Source organism: Copadichromis virginalis, linkage group LG15 (genome assembly GCF_057382275.1).
Source record: "Copadichromis virginalis isolate Kocher_CV1m ecotype Utaka linkage group LG15, C_Virginalis_male_GT1.1, whole genome shotgun sequence".
NCBI lineage: Eukaryota > Metazoa > Chordata > Actinopteri > Cichliformes > Cichlidae > Copadichromis > Copadichromis virginalis.
The window spans coordinates 14,995,917-15,017,736 of record NC_140632.1 but is presented as its reverse complement, the minus strand read 5'-3'; the positions used below and the strand labels follow the sequence as shown (position 1 = coordinate 15,017,736).

Here is a 21,820-nt window from a genome sequence, read left to right as displayed (position 1 = left end):
CTCCCACTACTTTAGCCTGGGGACATCCGAGCTTGTGCACTCACACACATTCACAGGCAAATATAAGATGATAAGAGTCAATACCGACAGACACCCCAGAAAAAAAGAGATTAAATAGAAAATTGATCAGGATAACGGAGATACCTGTATGGATAAATGCAATACTTTTAGGGACGTTAAATCAGTACTCAAAATACTTGTTTTTCACTATTTATTTTTTAATCATTGAAACAATGCAATAGCAATGCACTATAACATTGGTTCAACTTTGTAAATAGTTACTTAGTGGTTCTCCTTTCTTAATATAATATGACTCAGACAAATAGACAGTGACATAAATGTAGAAAAACAATGTAAAAAACTGAACATTTATCCCTAGACTCAATATAAATAACATTGAAAAGAAGAGGACAGTTCAAGGGAAATGTTCGGTTGCACTTGTTATCATTGATGTCCAATATAAAAACTAAATGCATTTGCTCAGAACTGAAACTTTTCTCAAAAGATATGAGCCTGACCACAAAATAGCAGTCAAATAGAAGTCTGTCTGGGGTTTAGCCGTCTGTCTCCTGCTGGATGTCCAGTCATGTAGAAGCATTGACCTTTAGGTTGCAGTATGTACAGTATGCAGCATGGGGTATAGCACCCTCTGGGGTGGGACAGAGGTCACTGCATTGCGTCTTTACTGTCACCGGGAACAGAGTTGCACTTTCTCAGCTGCTCACTGATCAGGTATCATCGTCGGGCTTGTAGAGTTGGAAGTAAAACTCTGCATGTGCTTGCTCTGATGATTAAATCCCTGGTGGCTACTACACCGCATCAGGTGTGAGTAGAATGCAGGCGGGCAGTGAAGGCTTGAGCTGCAGATTCACCTGGAGAAAGGTGCATGGGTGGAGCTACACGGATGGGAGATAGCGATGTCATAAATTCTCACGCCCCTTTTTCCCCTTGCCTTCTCTCTCTCTCTTCCCCATCTACCCTCCCTCTTCCCCCTTCTCTTCCCCTGTCTTCAGCTCTTGCACAGGATCACATTAATATTCCTTTGAAGCCTGTTTCAACTGCAGCCAGATCTCCCTGTCCCTCTCTCACCCGCACTCCTTTCCCCTCCTCATTTTGTTCCCCTTTCTCTCCCTCCTGCTTTCTTTTTGTTTTCCGAGCTATTGTTTTCTAGGAGGGATCACTTTCCCACCATTTCTAACCGGTGCAGAAGGGAGGGGCAGTTTTATTACCCTCAGTCAGGAGTTCCCCTTGTTGCACAAATGCATACACGCGCACATGGACGCACGCACATACACACTAAGGGGTGGTGGATGCCGATGCCTTTGACAGACCGTGTTGATTGGTTCAGAATGGTTGCTGCCTCTTGTAGGAGAGTGGAACGGCTATTTTTAGATCAAGGGGTAGCTGGGAGAGAAAGACTGAGGAGGGCTCTGTGTGTGCGCGTGTGCAAGAGTGTGTTTGTAAGGAATACTGCAGTCTTGAACGAAGTTTCGTCCTTATACACATACATACGCTCAACCTGATACACACATACACATCCTTGCACTTATGCAGCAGTCCCCCTGTAAAGCCAAGGTGGTGTGTATTCCATGTGCTATCATCCCCTTTTCTCTCCTCCCTCAGACTTTTTCTTTTGCTTCGCCACCACCCCTCTCCGACAATCTTTCTGTCTCTCTTGCTTCTGCCTTTCTTTCTCTCTTTCTGAGAAGGCTCAGTGTGCAAATGTCAGCACTTTCCTATTTATTTGCCAGAGCCTAGAGCAACGTCCTGCTCCCTCTGTTTACCTCCACAGCGCTGCCCCATCGGCACAGCTTTTTTCGCCATTGCCCTTCCCCCTCTTTCAATTTTTTTTTTCATCTTCTACATCTTCCCATTTTCTCTTCCCCAACTCAATCTTTTATTGCCCGCACTCAGATCACGCCATACTTTCCCATCTTTTTTATACAGCTTTGTTGCGTTCTCTTCATTTGAATTCCTCCCCTTTGCCATCTCAATTCCATTTTTTGCACCATTCTTGCTTCACCCATGTCCTTACCCTATCCCTCCGCCCCCACCCCCCCTCCCCCCTCCCCACCCGCTCTTGTTCATGGATCATGGCACTTTCATTGGAGTAACATCATGACATTTCCAGTGTTGGCTACGACTAGTGCATCAAGTTTTTTGGCTTAAATCCACCGCCATCACCCCCTCCATTGACTCGTTTTGGATCTATTTTCAGATGCGAGTGCGTGTCTGCTCATGTTTGACCCATCGGATTACAAAACACCTTATCCCTCTCTCCATTATCTTGAAATGTCTCTTTCTGTCTCCTTTTGCTTTGTTACTCATTTTTCTTTCTCCACATATTCATCTTCCTCCCGTCGTACTCTATCCATCACTCTATCTGTCTATCATCACCGTGATGACTCATGTGGCTCACACCTGCTCTGCAGTCAAGGGGGGTTTGCGTGAAGGTGTGGCTTTCCATAGGCTCACCGATATCAAAAGCCTGCACAATGAAGGGTTTGGAAGGGTGTCACTATGTATTTTTCTCACACCCTGACCGTTTTTTTAATTTGCACTATGGTTTGGGTTGGAAGACAGGGTTCAGGCGACAATATAGCAGTTACACCAGACATGATTCTGATATACAGAAACACCTGCCTTATAATAGTCGCAGCTGACAAGTGTGGCTGCAACAAATATCAGCATCCTGTTGTCCCCGTTTTTGACAGGACGAAACCTGTGTGCTGGAGATTCTCTGTTTGCCAAGGCATAGGTGTGAAATGTAAGAATGAAAACAAAAACAGCAGAGATCCATTTAAAGGTGCGTGTGGAGGGATGTTTCCTGGATTTTCCTCCTCTGGTGTTTTTCATCTGTTCACAAGGAGAATCGTTTTGGTTTATTTCACTATTTTCCTTCATCTGGTAATCAGTTCAGTTTCCCACTGTGGATTCACAGGTAGGCACAGTTTGGAAAATTAGAGGAGTAAAAAATAGTAATTTTTCTTGCGTACTGCATTAGGAGGCAGACACAAGAATAAAAAGGTTTATGAACGTAAATTCTTGAGGTTTTCTTTTGCTTTTCCCTTGAAATTACTTGCATTTATGGCAAAGAAAAATCTTTTTCCTGGACTATGCATGTAATATAACATTAGAACTTGGAGCTAACCGCATTTTTTCTTCTTTCTATCGCTGCCTATCCAGTGAGTGACAGCTGTTTTCGAAACCTAGCAGAGGACCGCAGTGGGGTCAACCTCAAAGATCTCGTCCACGATCCCTCCCTGTGAGTACTGCCCTTTTCTAGACAAATGAACACACACACACACAAACACACAGATGAAAGTTGTTTTAAATCTACCACACACAAATGTGATGCACAGTCTCCTGCATGTGTGCGTCTTTGAGTGTAAGCCGCCTTCTTTTAGTGCAGGAGTGTAACTAAGAAGCTAAAAATATCTCTTCAGCTCAACATCAGTGTTGCCCCTCATGAAGAGAATTTCCCAGCATGCATGGCAACAACAAAAGCGCTTGCAGTTCTCTTATCTATAAGGATGAATTCTGGTAGCCGCAAGAAGTCATTATTTACTCAAAAGAAGTTGAAGGAGGGGAAATCAACAGTTGTTAAAAATGTCCCAGTACCACCGTGCTCATTTGGATCATTTATTTCTTAAATAAAGTCATTCATTCAGTCACAAGAGGATTAGTGAAGTCAGGCCGGGCTCACAGTTTAAGTTCATCCTAAAGGTGGGATTCAAAATGGTTGAGGTCAGAATTCTGCGTGAGCCAGTCAGGGAAAGCCGTAAAATTTCAAGCACACCATTGTCTTGTATTTCTTCCATTTAGTGATTTGAGAGTCTTTTTATACCCCTGCAAATATCACACATAGAAGTGCCATCTCATCCTGCGAATACAACACTAAAAAGTGTGACCCCCAACACCAGCCTCAGACACGCTTCTCTAGACATCCGAGCAATTTCTCATGTGACCGTAGACCTGCTGGAGCTACCCTGCTCCCTTGTCACTGTCTCACACTATTCAATATCACTGGAGTGTCACGAGGCCCCACCACCCCCCTGTTGTGGGACCCTGGACTGATCCATGCTTGTCATGTCCTTTACGGTATGTTTATTTTGAGCCTGATGTGTAATTCATGTGTCAACTCCGTGTGACACAAAGAGGGAGTGTGGGCAGCCCTATGCCATGTCATGTGCGTCACGCTCGACAGGGTGCCAGAAAGTGATTAGGGATTCATGACATGCTTGTTTGTACAGTGTTGTGCAGCAGGAGTAGAAATTTTAAGTTGCTTGTTTCATTTTGTTTGTGTATCTATCAGTGCATGCATGCTTTAAACCACGTGTGCGTGCATGTGCGTGTGTGTGGCTGCGTGCCTTACAATATACATATTTTCGAAAGATATTTTAGAGTTGACGGGTCAAGCAAAGCAACAACAGTGTTAAAAGATCCTTCAGTTTCCTTCTGGTATTGATGGAATTGCATTTATTTGCATTAACTCTTTAGCCCTTGGACGCCTACTAGGGGTAACCCTGTATCTCTTTTGTGACCTGAGCGGTTTTTATCATACTCCAGCCCTGCTTCCAGAACAAAATCACTCGATGTACATCAGAAGTTAATAAAGGCGATCTCTTCCTATACAGTTAACTGGGGGAAAAAAACATAATCTGTTTTAATGGTCATCAAACCACATCTTTATTGATGTATTTAGAGTCAAGACTTGTCGCTAAGGGTACTCGGCAGGTTGTCAGACGTCATCTTCATGAGGGTAAGAGTTAAAGACGGGCAACCCTGTTGATATTTGAATATAATAGGTGGATCTATTTTAATATGAGGGATGTAAAAGACTTACAGAGAACTCTTGGCTCGCTCGTTGTGAACTGGGATATGAGAAAATGCAATTGGCTGTTGACAGCTGATAAAAGGTTCTGTTGTGGCCAATAATTTTGTTATAGCCAGTTCATTGTGAGACTGTTGGCTACACGTATTTGATGTTTGTCTCCATGCTGGGCTCCCACTGACTTGAGGGACTCTCATGCTACTAAAGAGCACTTGAGACGAGTGTGTTTTATACCAGTTAACTGACAGAGATGACTAGTGGTAAACCAGCTGCTGTTAAGCATAAAACTGGAAATTGGAAGGCAATGTCAGCATTGGCATCTGTTCTCTCTGGTCTGTTGGGTCGTGGTGATGATTGACCTCCCCTGGCTTAAGAGTCTCCATGCCATGTTAATCCACACCGCACCACAAGTCAGCAGCTCCATCAGGTTGACCACCCAGAACGCCGTGCCCTCAATGTGCCACTGCTGCCATGACAAAGGCACATAGACAGAGATGAAAACAGAAAGAGTGGAGGGGAGCCAGCGAGGGAGAGAGTATTGCAGCACAGCAGGACACATAACATAAACTGTAATCACAGTGTCTTTCAGGCACGCAAATACACATTGGCACATGCAATCAATCAGTCTGCCCAGTTTGACATTCAGGGGTATCCAGAGGTGTGTGTCAGGGCGAGAGAAAAATGATGTGTGGCAAGTAACAGAGGGGGACAAATAAACGATACCTCGAGTCAGGGACACACAGATGAGGATGAGGTGGATGCGTGAACAAGCGGCTCTTTGTATGTGTCTTTTTGTACGCGTTCATACCAAAGTGTCAGCAAGTTTTCATTTGAGTAATTTAGCATAGCGTTAGTCGAGCCCAGCTGCAATCCCAGGCAATCAGCTGATCTCAGTGCAGTCTAATATCAGCTTAAGGTTCAGGTGATAGCTTTCTATTTTACTGGCACTTTTTTTTTCCTGAACACAGCTGCTGTGCATCTGCAGACTGCACTTCAACCTATCATGCTTTGTCTGACTTAAGGTTTAGGGGATGGTGTTGCTGCTTTCTGTATATATCCTTTCTGTAAGGACACTGAGATCCCTCTATCTAGCTGTCGATCTATATTGGTTTGTAATTTACGGAGGACAGATGTGGTCAGGACACTATAGCGGTCCTGACTGAAATATTTTTTTATCAATCCACTTTTTGTGAAAATCTCTGATGATACTATAATTCAAAATAACACTTTGATTGAAAGCCCATGCTGATGGGTGTTTTTCTTTGTTATTGTTTTGTTTATTTTTATTTTTTGTCATGCATTTTCCTCTTTTTTGCTTTTTGTTCTTTTTTGTAACTTACAAGTGTTAATGCTCTTTAGCCCTTCATCGCTCTACCTTTAATAAAGCTGCAGCATGCCAATTTATGAACATGAATCCCAGATATAATGATTGCAAAGCTATATAACCCAATAGATACATGGAAACTTAGGCTCCTTCTGGCTTATGTTAATTGGTTACTGCAGTTAACATTGCGTATTATCATCTGTTGCCAAGAAAATGTTACATCTATGACATTTGCTTCATGGGTCATTGTAGCTATTAGCATTTATGTTAAAGGTATGAAGGTATGTGTATGTGTCCCTCCCTTCATAACAGTTAATCTCGTGTCTTTCTGGTCTCTGCCTTCCAGTGACTCGTGTTGTAACGACCCTTTGTCAATTTTATAAATGATTATGGCTAAGAATAGCTAGAAGCCAATCAGATGCATGATAGTAGGCCTAATTTTATTGTCAGGAGATGGTCGTGGGACAAAGACGCAATTGTAAATCTGTGCTGCTAGAGATCCAGCACCAATAAACAGTCGAAGGCCAGACTTGTTGTTATTTCACATTAAAATGCTGACCATTTAAATGGAAGATTCCTGGTTTTTACCTGACTTGACACCTTTGTTAAATATCAACATGTTTACTTTACTTTTACCTATTTTTTTTTTACTCATTCTACATTTTAATATATACTTTATGAATATATATTTATACAGCAGTCACATAATAGTGTAAACCTCTCCTTGCTACTACCTCAGTTAATATTGTCAGTACTGTTGTTAACACTACTCCTACAACCATGAGCGCTGCTACTTCTGCAAGCATTATTATTATGTAGCAGTTGGAATTTTGACACTGTTGTATCACAATATAAGCAAGAAGTGAATTTATATGTATCCATACATACTACCTGCAGTATGTAGTTCTCTGTGTAACTCTCAAATACATACGAAGTAATTGTGCACATCAGTAAGAATTTAAATATACCTGCACTGCATCCTGAATGTTTTTATGGATTTTATGGATTACCTGGATAAATCTGCACCCGTGCTAATGGTTACTGCCACCATAAACAGTGGTACTTTTTTTTTTTCAAAAATGGGTGGTGTTGACTTTGAACCGGTGGGTTGGCATGGGTGACTTTCAGGAAAGGAACCAGAGGTTACCACAGAAGTGTTTTGGTTGCTTCATCTGTTGAGCTCATCAGTGGTTCACGGAAAGTTAAATGCTATTACACAATCACAACATAGATTTTCTTCCTTTTTAATTTTTTTTAATAATTATTTTTAATTAATGCACATTTTGTTGTATTTGTGCTTACATTTAAATTGAATTACTTCTGTGCTTCCTGCGTAAATTTAGTAAATCTCTGCAGTACAACACTGCCTGCTGTTGTACGACATGTACTCGCAGCAGTATTTTGTTATACTTAATTTAATAAAATGGATTTGTTCTAGAAGTCTTATCATTTGTTCAGATGCAGTTGTGCACCCCTAACCAGTGCTGGGATGGGGTTTTTTTTTTCAAGAGAGTAAGACATAACTTTCTTATTTAAATGAGGCTTATAGGGTCTGTTGTGGCATTGTGTAAACGCATCTAAATGCTCCACACCAGCAAACTGCCAAAACGTCTGCTTTATAAAGATGTTCATTCTTTCTGATCATCAGTTAATTTAATTATCGTCACCTGGCTGCTTCTCACCCTCTAAATTCCTAGCTTAGTTTTCCACAGGATTGCATTAAGTTCTGTAAAATCATAAATCTGATAAAGAAGAATATGCATGTGGAGTGAATAATGTGTGGCTGTCTGTTCGTAACCATTATCAAATTAGCTGACAATAAAGCACTGTTGTACTTTAGAAGAAAAAAAAACAAGTGCAAAAAACAGCATTTACTTTCTTTATTGCTTTGCATACATTTTAACGGTCTGCTTTGCATATTTTGCCATCATATCGTGACCAGTTTTGACTGGAGGAAATAACATCAGTATTTCAACCATGTTTGCTATTGAAGTCAGACATTGAAGACCAACTTGAATACTTGAAATGAAAAAAAAAAGAAGCTGCACCTTTCTGAAGGTCTGGGCAGGTCAAAACAGACAACCTTATCACCACAGTGCCCTCAGCTGTGTGTCAATAAGGCTGCATTATTTTAATGATCTAAATCGTTATATACAGTCTCATTGTAGGGACTTGTCTGCCTTATGGGGGCAAAAAGCAACATCCTTGTTTAAATAGTTATATTTTAAGGAAAAGACATGTTTTAACATTAGGGTAAGGTTCAGTTAAGGCTCATGTAGTAGTAGCTACGGTTTAGGTTACAGTCAAGGTTGCAAACGTCTAACGTCATTGAAACTTGACTCGGTGTGCTGTTTCTGTGGCTCTTTGCATGTTGTTTATTGGCCATGAGTGGAGTCATGGGTGTGGAACTGGGCACTCAGAGCTCTCATCACAGTAGGACCTTGAAGAGGTTGGTTAGTCCACTCCTCCCCCTCCATCCCTTCATCGTTCCCTCTATCAGCGAACATGTTGAGCGGTGACCTCTTGAGAGCTTTCCTACATATGGATGAACCAACAACTTAGCTCTAATGGGCTCAGCTCCATGCTACTACCAGGAGTGTGGAGATGTCCAAGTCTCTCGTCTCCTCCCTGGGTGGAGTGTGAGTGTGTAAGAGAGCAAGAAAAGGAGTGAGTGAGATTGAGTGCCCTGTACAAAGAGCTTGTATTATTAATGAAATCACCCTGGCAGATGGGTCTCATCTTGGAAGTGTCCCACAACCACTGAGATTTGCAGCTGGCTCACATGCATACACACACATTTGCTTTTCCTCTCTCTTGTTAAGTGTGCCCCTGACGGTCTAGCCCTCTTCTTTCCTCTTTTTTTTCTTGCTCTTTTCACTCTGTGCCTCTCTTGCTTATTCTGTCTTCCTCTCTTTATCCTCTTCTCTGTGCTCGTCTTTTATTCATAGACAGATTTGGCCAATGCGTCCAGGCTTTCAGGCCAAAACTACTGCCATGCACACCCCCCGGTCTCTCTCTGCTTACCCCACTCTTCCCCCTGCTCCTTCCTCCACCCGCATCAGGATTTGTCCACACCTCAAACAAAAAGCTTTTTTTTTTCTTTTCTTTTTTTACCAGGCTGACTACCTCCATCCTGCAGTTTGAGGAAGAGCTTTATATGCCATAACCCCCTGCAGTAGAAAGAGACATAGATGGGTTTTGGAGATTAAAATGTTGCAAGCCCTTTCCCCTCTAATAGGCTTCTCTCAATTCAGAGCACACCCACCTAAAATACAGCCAAGCACTCTATCTGCAAAGAAGAAGCCAGTCATGCTGAAACTAACAATTTATTCATATACTCTCATATGTATAAATAACCATTTTACATCCTAGATGCATGATACTTCCATGTGCACAAATATGTATGTGCATTTTGCATGTTCACATACTGTAAGCAGCGTTATGTGAATGAACAAACCACTGTTTTGCATTTGTGGAAATAAGTGGGCAGTGGTAGGGTGATGATAGCAATCAAAGTAAATTCAACTACCTAGGTTCACACAGTGTTCATGTCATCGGATTTGCTGAGTTGCAGGGTTTCTTTGTTTTGTTTTGTACCAGCCATCAGTAAAAACTTGTGTACACTCCTGGTGTTTTCATTTTTATTAAAAAGAAAAAGAAGAAAAACATCAGTAGTCATCAGAGATAAGGAGCACCTCCTCAATTTCATCCTTTTGAAATATTTTTGTTAATTTAAACTTTGGTTGCCCCTAGGCATGTGTGCGGCCATATTTCTTTCTTTTTTTCTCACAGGTAGGTGGGAGGTGGCTAACTAAGAAGATGATACCCCATTTTCTTAATCCCACCCACAAAGTATCATTCAAGTTAGTGGTGCACATCTGTGTTCTATGTCTATGTTTAAATAGTATACACATATTTGTGTGCAAACATGCACAGAAATATACACAGGTAGGTCTGGAAATTTTGTCTCCATATGCCACTGCAATAGATTTGAAAACATGCACTTGCAGCTTCAACTCGGGCATCACGTAATGCTTTGCCAGGCCTTTACTGCAGATCTCTTTTTCATTTAAACATTTAGTTAGATCCATAAATATTTAGACAATTGCAGTTTTTTGTGATTTTGCTTCTGCGCACCACCACTGGAGATTTTAAATCAAACAGTCAAGATGTGATTGAAGTGGAGACTTTCAGCTTTAATTCAAGGCATTTAACTGAAGTCTTGCATTAACTGTTGTATAGTTACAGACATGTTTATACCTGGAACCACGTTTTCTGTGGCTCAAATTGCATCGGAAAAACTAACATAATTTTAAATATAAAAATGTTTTTTAATACTTGGATGAAAATCCTTTCCAGTTTTTGACTGGATGAAGTATAGACCCCACAAACATCGCCAAATGCTGAGGTTCCTCCTATTAGATGCTCTGCTCGGCCTCTGCAGACACCTTCAGTTGTTTCTTATTTGTGGGCCCTTCTGCGTTCAGTTTTGTATTTAATAACCGAAAAGCTATTATTGGGTTGACATCAGATGACTGACTTGGACTCTGAAGAATATCCCCACTTAAAAACCCTTGGGTTGCAGTTTGTTTTGGGTCATTATCCATTTGCAGTGTAAAGCGCTTTTTGATAAGTGTTGCAGCATTAGGCTGAATCTGAGCAGAAGGTAAAGCTCTGTGCAAGAATTTGTCCTGCTGCTCCTATCAGCAGTAACATCATCAATAAAGACTAGTGGGCCGGGTCCACTGGCAGCTACACATACTCATTCTATAACATTGCTTCCACCTTGTATGACAGATAATGTGGTATGCTTCAGCTCATGAGCAGTTTCTCTTCTTCTCTGTAATTCTAAAGTTATAAGTTCATCTTGGTTTCTGGCAAAAGAAAGTTTTCCAGAACAGTGCGATTTCTTTTTGATGTTTCCCTGCAAAGTCTAATCTCGTTTTGTTAAGTGCAATCAGTGGTTTGCACATTGTTGTAAATGCTGTATTTCCATTAGCAAAGATTTTTGTGAACTTTTTGCTTTTTCTTATCACATTATGATACACCTTCCTCCTCAAGACAGTTATTAACTTGGTCTTGATCAAAGTCAGAGTTCATGTTTTTCTGAAAATCATGTGAATACGATAACTCGAGGAGGAAGTCGCCTGGGATTGTGAAATTGATACCACAGGTGCATCTGCAAAAAGTTTCGGACAAGTTGGAATTTCAGTGATATCGAGGTCAAGGTCAGATGTCAAGTGTTTTGGATAATTTTATGAATGCAATAACTCGAGAACAAGGCGACATAGGATTTTGAAATTGATACTCGTGAGTGTATCTAATAGGAGGCAGCTGCAGTATTTTTAAAGAACCAGGTTGTGGTTCATTTGGTCTCTCTTAAAGTTTTTGCTTTTTCTCTGATGGGTATACTATATACTGATAGCATACAGTTAGCACATATTATTATAATGTAAGCAATATCCAGCTATCCATTCTTCCTATTATAAATAAAAGGCATCTACACACATCCATGTTGATGAACAGTTTCAGCGCACACAATAGAGTGCATCTCTGCAATTCTAGTGGAGGCGTGAACACCATTTGTCCCTCATTTGGTGTTTTCAGTGGGGTTGAGATCTGGCCTTATAGCATGTGAGTCACATTATGGTCCCCCTCATTAAACCGTTCAGTGACACCTCTTGTTCTATTAATCAGGGGCATTAAAGAGACCTCACCCGTTATATGACTGCCTGCTGCCCCCTTGGCCGGGTCATTCTTGAAAAAGAAACATTCAACCTCAGTTAGACTTTTACCTGAATAAATAAAGGCTCTGATAATAAAATAAAGTAAAAGTTTTTACTCAGAAGAACAGATTTGCAGTGACCTTTCCTTTGAAGGGGACAAGTCGTCACAAAAATCCCCCTCACAGCATAACAGAAGCACCGAATTGATAAAGTTGAGGTATTTCCTTTAATTTGTCTGTTTTTCATGAACATGTACCTACAGACAAATGCTCAAAAAAAACCATCTAGTCAACACAACATATTGTTGCTTTTGCAGACAACTGGTGTCCCCGATAGTTACCAAAAACAAAACACACACGCATGCATGCACCGGCACACACAAACTCTCACTCTCACGCACTCTCTCACATTGAACAACACAGCAACTGGAGGCTTCAGACAGGAGGGGTTGCCTAGGAAACGGTGGGAAGGAACCCTAGCTATTTGTGTTGAGCATATTTTCATTTGGGCTGAAACAGAGAGGCATAAAAACCCCAGGAGAGCGAGAGAGGTGATTTGTCCTGACAGCTCCTTTACTCTCCCGAGGTGTAACACAGACGCACGCACACGCACGCACAGACACATCAACAGGCAAGTGCGCGCGCATGAACACGTATACACACATGCGCGCTCACATGCACGCGCAGATACATACAGAGATGCCAAAACCCCCACCCCTTCCGAACACATCAAGAGAAGTAAATCAGTCGTGCCATCACAGGAATGTCAGCAGGGAAGTTGTGCGGTTGTGTGTCTGTGCATGAATGCACAAGTTAGTGGATGCTAAGTGGCCCTACATGTGCAGTGTTACATGCAAAAGTCATTCTTAAATGATTCTTCCCGACTTCTCTGCATCTTTTGTCAGAAGCAGCTTCCCTCTGAACCTCGTGCTTCATCTTCATGCATGCTTGCTGCAGTATTTCGGTGTTGTCTAGCGGTGGCTCGTCTCACTGCTGCTCCATCGCACAGCTTGAAAATGAAGCAGAGCCAATGGATTCAGCAAATTATATTTCCAGGGCGCACAATTTGTAACTCCGTGTGTGAAGAGTTAGGGTTCCCATGTGGATAAAAGTATCTGAAAGGCAGAAAAAAGAGTTTTAATGTTCAGAGTTAATGGGTGTTTGTCTAAGGGAGGGTATCATAGCGTTTAAGTGTCTGATGCGGAGGGGAGACATCATGCAGAAGTCTCCCAAAATAGTGCTGGTTAGAGAAAAAAAGAAAAGGTATTACATAAGGGGGTGTCTGTGTAGAGCCTTCACCTTGAGCCTGGGGTTGTTTTTTTCTTGCCTTGTTTTGGGGGGGTTTTCTTAGTGCGGTACTGAAACTAACCACAGGAGGTCACTATGGCTCGCTCTTAAACTGAAGCACGGCCCTGTCCTTGACAGAGCTCCTTCCTCACTGGGCCATCCTGTGGAAAATCCTTTCAGGAAGGGATGTTCAAGGGCATTCTCTCTCTGGACATTTTTGCTGCTGTAAAGCTGTGTCTCTCGCTCCTTCCTGCCTCTGTTTTCAGTCTCGTAGACTGTTTTCATCCCCTTCATTTCGCCCACATTTAAAATACATCCTGAGAGTCTCTGTCTTCTCTTCTGTATTTTCTCCATCAGTGTGTCCACAGCTGTGTGTTTTCTTGAATGTGTAATAAAGGTGTAGGCCTTATTCTAAAGGCCAGTGGTAGCTGAAGGACAGAGGATGAACCTATCTAAAAATATGCCACATTCTCATTTCTGCTTTTTTCAAGCAATACTTTCTGCTTTGCTGCTTTGGGAAATATATAAGAGATTGTGTAATATTAGTGTAATATTGTATAATAGCTTTAGCCTGCTGTTTTGCAAAGGCTTTTCACTTGTGTATGTAAATGATGGACAACATCCGCTTGAGTTTGCAGATTTCCTTTGTGAAGTTTCTTGTTGATTATAAACCAGGCGTCACAAAGAATGCAGTGGATATGCTGCACACTTACTTTCTTCACTTTCTTCGATCGCAAGGTAGAAATTTTCTTCAGTATTTTAATCTAAATGGGACTGAAATTTACAAAGTGAGCATCAGGAAGTATTAAAACAAAACTGAATTAGTGATTAAGACCAGAAACTCATTAGGAAAATGTTTTTCTGTGTCAATAAATCAAATGAGAAGTAGGGTGATTTCCACATGGACTCCTATACCACTGGACTTTTTCCAGTGAACAGAGAATTCGCCTCCTGCTGGCCAGGCAGTTTCTCAATGGCTTCCCTTTTTGGACCTTGAAGCCAAGAATATTGTAATACAGACTTATGGTATATACTGAGTGCAAAGAATTTTTTTTTACCTCACTCTGGTGAGAGGTGACCATGGATTACTGCTTTGTGATCAAATCATTTTTTCTACCTTTTACAGGTTGGGTGGTATGATCGCGGCCTACAAGATAGTACCTGATGAAATTGATGAAATTAAGGTAACTGCCATCTATTTAATGTATTCCTTTATTACAGGATATGTGTTTTTTGTTTGTTTGTTTGTTTTGCTTTGCTGTTTATCTGGATAGGTCGATCCCATGGTGAGCAGTAATTTGTACTCGCATGTGTGTTCTTTCTATCAGGAGACACTGGTGGACTGGTGCGACGAAAAGGAACTCAACCTCATTCTCACCACCGGAGGCACCGGCTTCGCGCCCAGAGACGTCACACCAGAGGTTAATTTACACATTTTTCATGAACACGTGTCATTCGAGTCATGCAATGGATTTACGCATAATACATAATGACGTACTGCACTATAGTATTCATGTGCTTTAAACTCTTAATGCTGACTTTGGAGTAGCGAGCATGGGTGTCATGGCACAAGATCGTGGCTAAGCACTTCACTATGCATGCATCTTACTGAAGCTGTTTCTCAGTGTTATTATTTACTGCGTTCACACGCTGAATGAATAAGAAGTTCTCCCCATGTTTATGTCGGTTCTCTCTGGGTACTGTGGCTTCTTCTTGTAGTCCAAACACGTGCATGAAGTTAGATTAACCTGTAATTCTAAATTGTGCTTACGGGTGAATGTGAGCACGAATGATTGTCTGTCTCTTTGTGTTAGTCCTGCAATAGATTGGCGACCTGTCCAGGGTGTACCCTGCCTTTCGCTTTATGGCAGGCAGCTGGGATAAGCTTTAGTCCCTCGGCAGCCCTGAATTGGATAGAAAGCGGAAGAAGATGAATGGTTATCCTCTTGATTTAATAATCCATGCTTGTCTATGTTTACATTCAGGAACTGAGTTGCTGCCCTTTGTTTTCGTATCACTTCTCTCAGTAATGCAATGAGGGGGTCAGTGGTGCAGGTGCAGAAGAGGGCAAAGGCACACCAGAATGTTTTTTGCATTGGGAATTTAGTCTTGGTTTTAGAGCAATGACACGTGTGCTAACTCATGAAAATGCTTCACAAATCACATTTTATTGCTTGCAGTATTTCATAACTGTAAAATTAGGTTTAGGGTTGAGCTGAAATGCAGCTAGAAACATGTTACATAAGAATGAGCGAGGACAGCTCGAGTTGAAATATGGGCACTGTTTTCTCTAAGAGGTCGTGTAAGGCAAATAAGGTCATACTACTAAAACACAAGAATGATTGCAGTATATTGACACGTAACGGAGCTTTAGAGGGTAGCGGATTTAAAAGGCAGGTGTTTCTTTTTGCTGCACGTGCTATATTCAGAGAACTGCAGCATTTTTATACAGATCACATACGCGTGTTGCAGCACTGATAAACACACAGTGTAATTAGCCCCACAGTCAAATGGGAAATAAGAGGTAAGATTCTTCTTGACTCCCTTTGAAAAAATAAATAAACAAATGTGCTGTGCTGTTGATAACTCAGAGATAATGGGTGGCATGTGGCATTATGGCGGCACGGGGAGGGTTTTTTTTCTGCTTACTTGACAACATGAGGCCATAGCAGTTCCCAAATGTAAACACAATTAAGATTTCATTTTTGTGTCCAGAATCAGTCTTTAGTTAATTTTTAGTTAATGCCTCCATCAAAATGCAAAATACACAGTTTTTGTTTACTTCTTTTAAATCCACAAAATCAGTAATGGGGGAAATTCTCTGGTTGAAATTAGCCTGAACAACTTTATTTAGCAGTTACAGAAGCAACTGCGCTCACTAGACACTTCATTAGATACAGGTTGCTTATAACTGGTTGGACCCCCGATTGTCTCCATAACTGCTTTTTCATTAGCTGGGCCCACATCCTCATTTTAGGTTTGACAGCGTTTTAGTGGTAAAGGTGAATGGCTTGGACATGACTTGAGCAGCAGTTTGGGGAAGGCCTCGAAGGGGACTGGCGGCGGCTCCCGGGCCTGGCAGATCCCCATGTACTAAATAGAAGTGAAGAAGTTAACGAATTGAAAAGGGGAGGGAAGGTGGGGCATATAAACGAGAGTGAACAGAACTGGGGGAACCGATATAGATGAGAACCAGAGGGAGCGTGTTTGGAGGCGTGGTCCCGCTCCTTAAATTTTGATACATAATCTCCAAAATTTTTCATGTCACAGATTCACCAAGTTGATGGAAACATTCCTCACAGGTTTTGGTCCCTGTTTACATGACGGCATCACACAGTTTCTGCACATTTGTTGGTTGCACATCCCGTTTCAATATAGGAGATGGGTACACTATGATTATAAAGGAAAGGACATGGTCAACAGTAATACTTGAGTATATTGTGATGGTTAAACCATGCTTAGTGGGTAGTAAGGATCCCAAAGTATGACAAAATAATTTCCCCTACAACTAACAGCGTGAACTGTTGATACAAGGCAGGATGGTGCCATGCTTTCATGTTGTTTACGTCAAGTTCTGAGCCTACCATTCAAACGTCACAGCAGATATTAAGACGCATCAGACCAGACAATGTTTTTACAGTCTTCTGTTGTCCAATTTTGGTGAGCTTGTGTTTCAATTGTAGCCTCAGTTTCCCTTTCTTGGCTGTGTGGTCTTCTGCAGCACATGTTGTGCTTTCACAGATGTTCTTCTTCATAACGAGTGTTTATTTGAGTTACTTTTGCCTTTCTTTGAACTTTAAAAAGTCAAGCCATTCTCTTTGTCTTTTTCTTGAGGTTTATTTTTGAATATTGTAGCCTAGACAGCGGAGCACACAGGAAAGAGAAAGAGCAGAGGGAACAGCAAACAGGAAATGACCCAGAGAATTGAACGCGGGCCTCTTGGGTGACCGTTCAGCTGCCACCTGAGTCTAGCTGTTGTCCTCTGACTTTTGCCATCAACAAGTGATTTTTCTCCTGGAGAACTGTTGCTCACTGGACATTTTCTCTTTTTCAGACGATTCTCTGTAACCCCTAGAAATGGTTGTGTGAGAAACTCCCAGTTAGATCAGCAGTTTTGTAAATACTTAGACCAGCCCATCTGGCACCAACAACCATGTGACAAGTCACTTAAATCACCCTTCTTCCCCATTCTCATGCTCAGTTTGACCATGTCTACATTCTCAAATGAGTTGCTGCCCTGTGATTGGCTGATTGCTCTAGTGTTAACAAGCTTGGGGAACAAGTGTACAAAGTTGTGGTTGAGTGTATGTTGTCAGTACACAGTCAGAAAAGTGTTTGTTGTAGTTTTTGCTACAGCTATATATATATATTTTTTTTAATTATTCATGAGTAGTCGTCGGTACTGTATCAAAAACATCTAGCTTGATTTCAGCCAACATGAAGTACAACGTTTTTAGTGTTATATTTTATTTTAATCCATATTCATGCACGTGTAAATAGAGCCTAGTGTGAAGGCTGTGCACAAAGTCTTTTGTCTTTGCATGCAGTCAGCAAACCTCTCAGTATCACACTCACCAACACAAACGCAGACAAGCAATCTGTGGTTCTCAGCAGTATCATTGGTCCTCATCAATCACGGGAGACAGCAGCAACCTTCCTGGAAAAGGAAATACGCATACACGCTGTAGTCACTGATAATACTTGCTATCTGATTCAACCCTGCATGCTGGAAACAGTCATATCTTTCTGTCTGTCTCTATGTTTGAAGGCTGTACATGACACATGTAACTGCTCTGACTTGCTTTTAGTTATAACAGAAGTAACAGTGACACTTTATTAACAAATTACCAGTAATTTCATTACTCTGTACCTGCTTTCAAATGCTTAAAAAGATGTGTAAGTGTGAATCTCATCTTAGCTGTAAGTGTTAATTTATTCTTAAACACTACATGTTACTGAATTTTACATTGCATCCATTACTGACTATAATAATCCCTGTCTCAGCTCTCTGAATGTTAATAAATCCTCATCTGATCAGCTTGCTCTTCATCTACATTTATCAGCATTAGCCGCCAAATCACTAGAGTAATATATATAATATATTCTTGGTCAATTCATGCATCTATCCATCAAGACAGTTAATGCTGAATGACTGTAAAGTCAAACCTGAACTGACTGGGCATTAATTGTTTTATTCACAATGTTTGTTTGCATTATGGAGAAGATGGTGTGTGAGTCTTACTTACTTTTTAAGGACATGAACAGAAGAAGTTTAACTGAGTTACTGTATATTTCATTGCTAGTACTCTGTCTTGTAGATGTGCTGCTAGTACAAGTCCTTATTCTTTATGAAAACCACACATTACCAAGCATCTGCTTTTCTCTGCTTCAGTCTGCTTTTTTCTACCTTTTATGTTGTTTTTATGTCTTTTTACTGGCTTTGTTACCTCTGCCAAGCAGGATATGTTTTTGGTAGTTTTCATGTGTCATTCTTTCTGAAAACGTGATAGCCCGAAAAGTTTAGAACAAATTCTAATAAAACCTTGTTGACATGACCCCACTTGACACAATCTATTAAAATTTGCCTAACACTAACCCATCAGGATGTTCAGGGTCAACTTCATGATTTATTGACAAAATCCCATAAAACTTTAAACTATTATTCTTAAAAATGTGGTGCGTATTGTCAATATATAGAAAGTACTGCATGAGGATTTAAAATGTCATGTCACATTTGACCTTTAACCCCTCATACAAGATTAATATTGTTGATCTGAATATCTTAAGCAATAATAATGCTATATAGACCAATTTTAAACTATCTTACTGCAATACGTTGTATTGACAACATATAGGTGTAGAGGTAGTAATATATAGGGGTTATAAAACATCCCATTATGTGATATGTTATATATGTTATGTGCACCACAGTAAAAATTTATAACTGTTTAAATACATAACAGTTTAAAAACATGATCAATGTTCCTTAATATGCTTTTAAACAAAAACTTGTGATCAAAACAAACATTTTTTTAAAAATCTGCTACTAAACAATGAAATGAATGCTACGGATTTACTGCATCCACATAAATGCACAACTTCTGTCAGGAATATTAAAATGGGTTTCAACAGTGCAAATAATAAAAACCTGCACTTTGCACTTGTTTTTACTTCACTACAAACATCTTAAAGTACAGTTAAAAAGAAGAAGAAAACAAATGCTTACAAAACCTTACGTACGGGTCGGTATTTATCCGGATGTATAGCTTTCTTTTAAGAAGGACGTGTTCAGTGTATGACTTTAACAAGGGCACATATTTTTTCTGAAGCTATTAATGTAAAAATCCCATTCTTACAAGATTTAAAACTAAATGACTTCTTACTTTTACATGAATACGTGCAAACCATCATCACTCGGCATTTAGATATTTGATACATTTGAAATCTTTTTCAGGTTCCTATTAAATAAGATTCCATCACATAACATTACGTTGTGAGTTCTTCAACCTGCACTTGCCATCATATACTGTCATCTCATACTGTCATCAAATGCATATCAATTAAAAAACAACAAAATCACATATTATTTTGTCTATAAGTGAAGAAAAACTTGTAAAATCTGGCAGAGTTCATCAAAAGCATGCCACAAAAATATTTGTGGAGTCGAACATCAGGCATACATCTCCGCCTTCTTGATTCTGCGTGATGTATTCGATGAAGTATGAGTCGAGCTTAACCCCTCACTGTCTCCATCCTTCCCTCTTGTTTCTCATTCACTCTTCCTCAGTTCCCTCCCACACTCTTTCCCTTCTCCTCATCCCTCTCCCTTCCCTCCCTCCCTCCCTCTCCTCTCCTGAGTCCAAGCCTGAGATGCTCACCAGTGGCTCCTCTCCTTTGAAGTTCTTCCTCTCCCCTCTCCCTCGCTAATGGTGCGTTTGAAGTGTCACTCAACTCAAGGGCACCCAACACACACAGCTGGAGGACCAGGCATTTTTTTGCCATCTATCTGTCAGGAATGTGCTGCATCAACTTTGGTCCCATAAACATATCTGTGTACTAAAAAATGTAAATCAAATATTTTAATAAAGAGCTGTTTCCACCATATAGCCTTTAATCTGTCTGACTTGCGTATTATGGGCAACAACGAGATACTATTCATTTTTTATATATATTATTTTTTTCCTATAGTCGTTTTTGCTTAGGCAGCAAAAGTCTGTACAAAAGTATTGAACCACCAATCATTTCTTGATATTTTGCAGACTTTTTAAGTGGTCTTGAGTAATAGTTCTCTGGGCTTTTTTTGAACATTGGTACCTGACCACTTTCAGGTACCACTGTCTAATTGTTTTATGCCACTTAACACTCACCTATGAATCATTTAAGTGTAAAAAAAAAAAAAAAGCACATAACTCAAGAGATGAAGCCATGTTGTGCTCACACATACCAGATAATGTGTCTTTAGGCACCCTGTTACTTGCAGCCTGTCAAAACATCATTTGTTCCGTTTGTTTAATTAAATCTGCAAAAACAAAAAAAACTTTACACCGTTTGATAAGCATAAAATAGCATTTTCACACCAACAAGCTGATTCCCAAGCAGCTGTTAAAGTTTTTGAGGAAACTGGATGAGTTCAGAAGCAAAGAAAGGATGGCAGGCCTAATAAACAACTACAACAGATGAACAGTATCTGAAAGTCATGATCTTAAGAAATGGGAAGAAAACCAGCAGGACATGAGAGATGCATCTGGCCCTTTGGCTGACATCATGGGAATACAGTTGGTTTCTATTGTTATTGATTTGTTTAGTTATATTTGCAATTTCTCGCATCAACACACAACAAGAGATCCACTTCAGAGGCTTCTGCTAAGAGCTGGGTTTAGACAAAGGTGCTGCCAGATTAGAGTATGCACACTGTGAATTCATTTGGCAATTGTCTGCTGTGCTCTTATATTGGTTAGGAGGTGAAAGGCTATTTAAGTCTGATAAGACTGGATTGGATGTTTGCCTTCTCGTGTGCAGCTCTGTCATGCTATGCTATGCCACTGATTAGAGTCAGTAGCAGCTAAACACTTTCAAGCATGCAGGTGTTTACCACCATCAGATCTTTACAGCATATAATATAATTCCAGTGTTTCCCCTAATGAATATTGCTCCAGTTTGCTCAGAGAAGGAACAGCAGCAATGTTTTTAGTTGACATGGCATGGCTCGCATGGTTGGCTGGACAATGATCACACTAACAACTCTCCTCCTGTCTCTCCAGGCCACTAAGGAGGTGATAGAGCGCGAGGCTCCAGGGATGTCTCTGGCAATGCTGATGGGATCCCTCAACGTCACACCACTAGGCATGCTTTCCAGGTCAGACGCATTTTTAGTACAGACAGCACAGCAGAATCACACACACCAGAGTTATTATAACACTGCATTTTCTAAGTAATTTTTATTTCATTTTGATTTTTCGGTTTTATTGTTTGAAAATCTTTAGTTTCAGTGTTAGTTTTAGTCTTTTTCATTATTAGTGTCTATGTTCTAGGACTTATGTCAGAGGAAACATTTAGGAATGTCAGTGAATATGTTACGACAAAACACATTTTATTTTCATTTCATTATTTAATTCTCTTATCACCCTAACATGAGGAAAGTTTTCCCTTC

The 21,820-nt window shown here is 40.5% G+C and overlaps 1 protein-coding gene across 8 annotated transcripts in view; it reads left to right on the top strand.

Annotated features, from left to right (window-relative positions):
- Positions 1 to 21,820, top strand: part of gphnb (gephyrin b) — a 110,530-nt gene that overhangs the window by 32,271 nt on the left and 56,439 nt on the right. For all 8 annotated transcript variants that reach the window (XM_085432133.1, XM_085432132.1, XM_085432131.1 and 5 more), the window contains exons 2-5: positions 3,187 to 3,265; positions 14,297 to 14,354; positions 14,499 to 14,591; positions 21,432 to 21,526. In XM_085432133.1, coding sequence (XP_085288259.1) covers positions 3,187 to 3,265; positions 14,297 to 14,354; positions 14,499 to 14,591; positions 21,432 to 21,526 — 325 coding nt within the window. The remainder of the gene's footprint in view (positions 1 to 3,186; positions 3,266 to 14,296; positions 14,355 to 14,498; positions 14,592 to 21,431; positions 21,527 to 21,820) is intronic.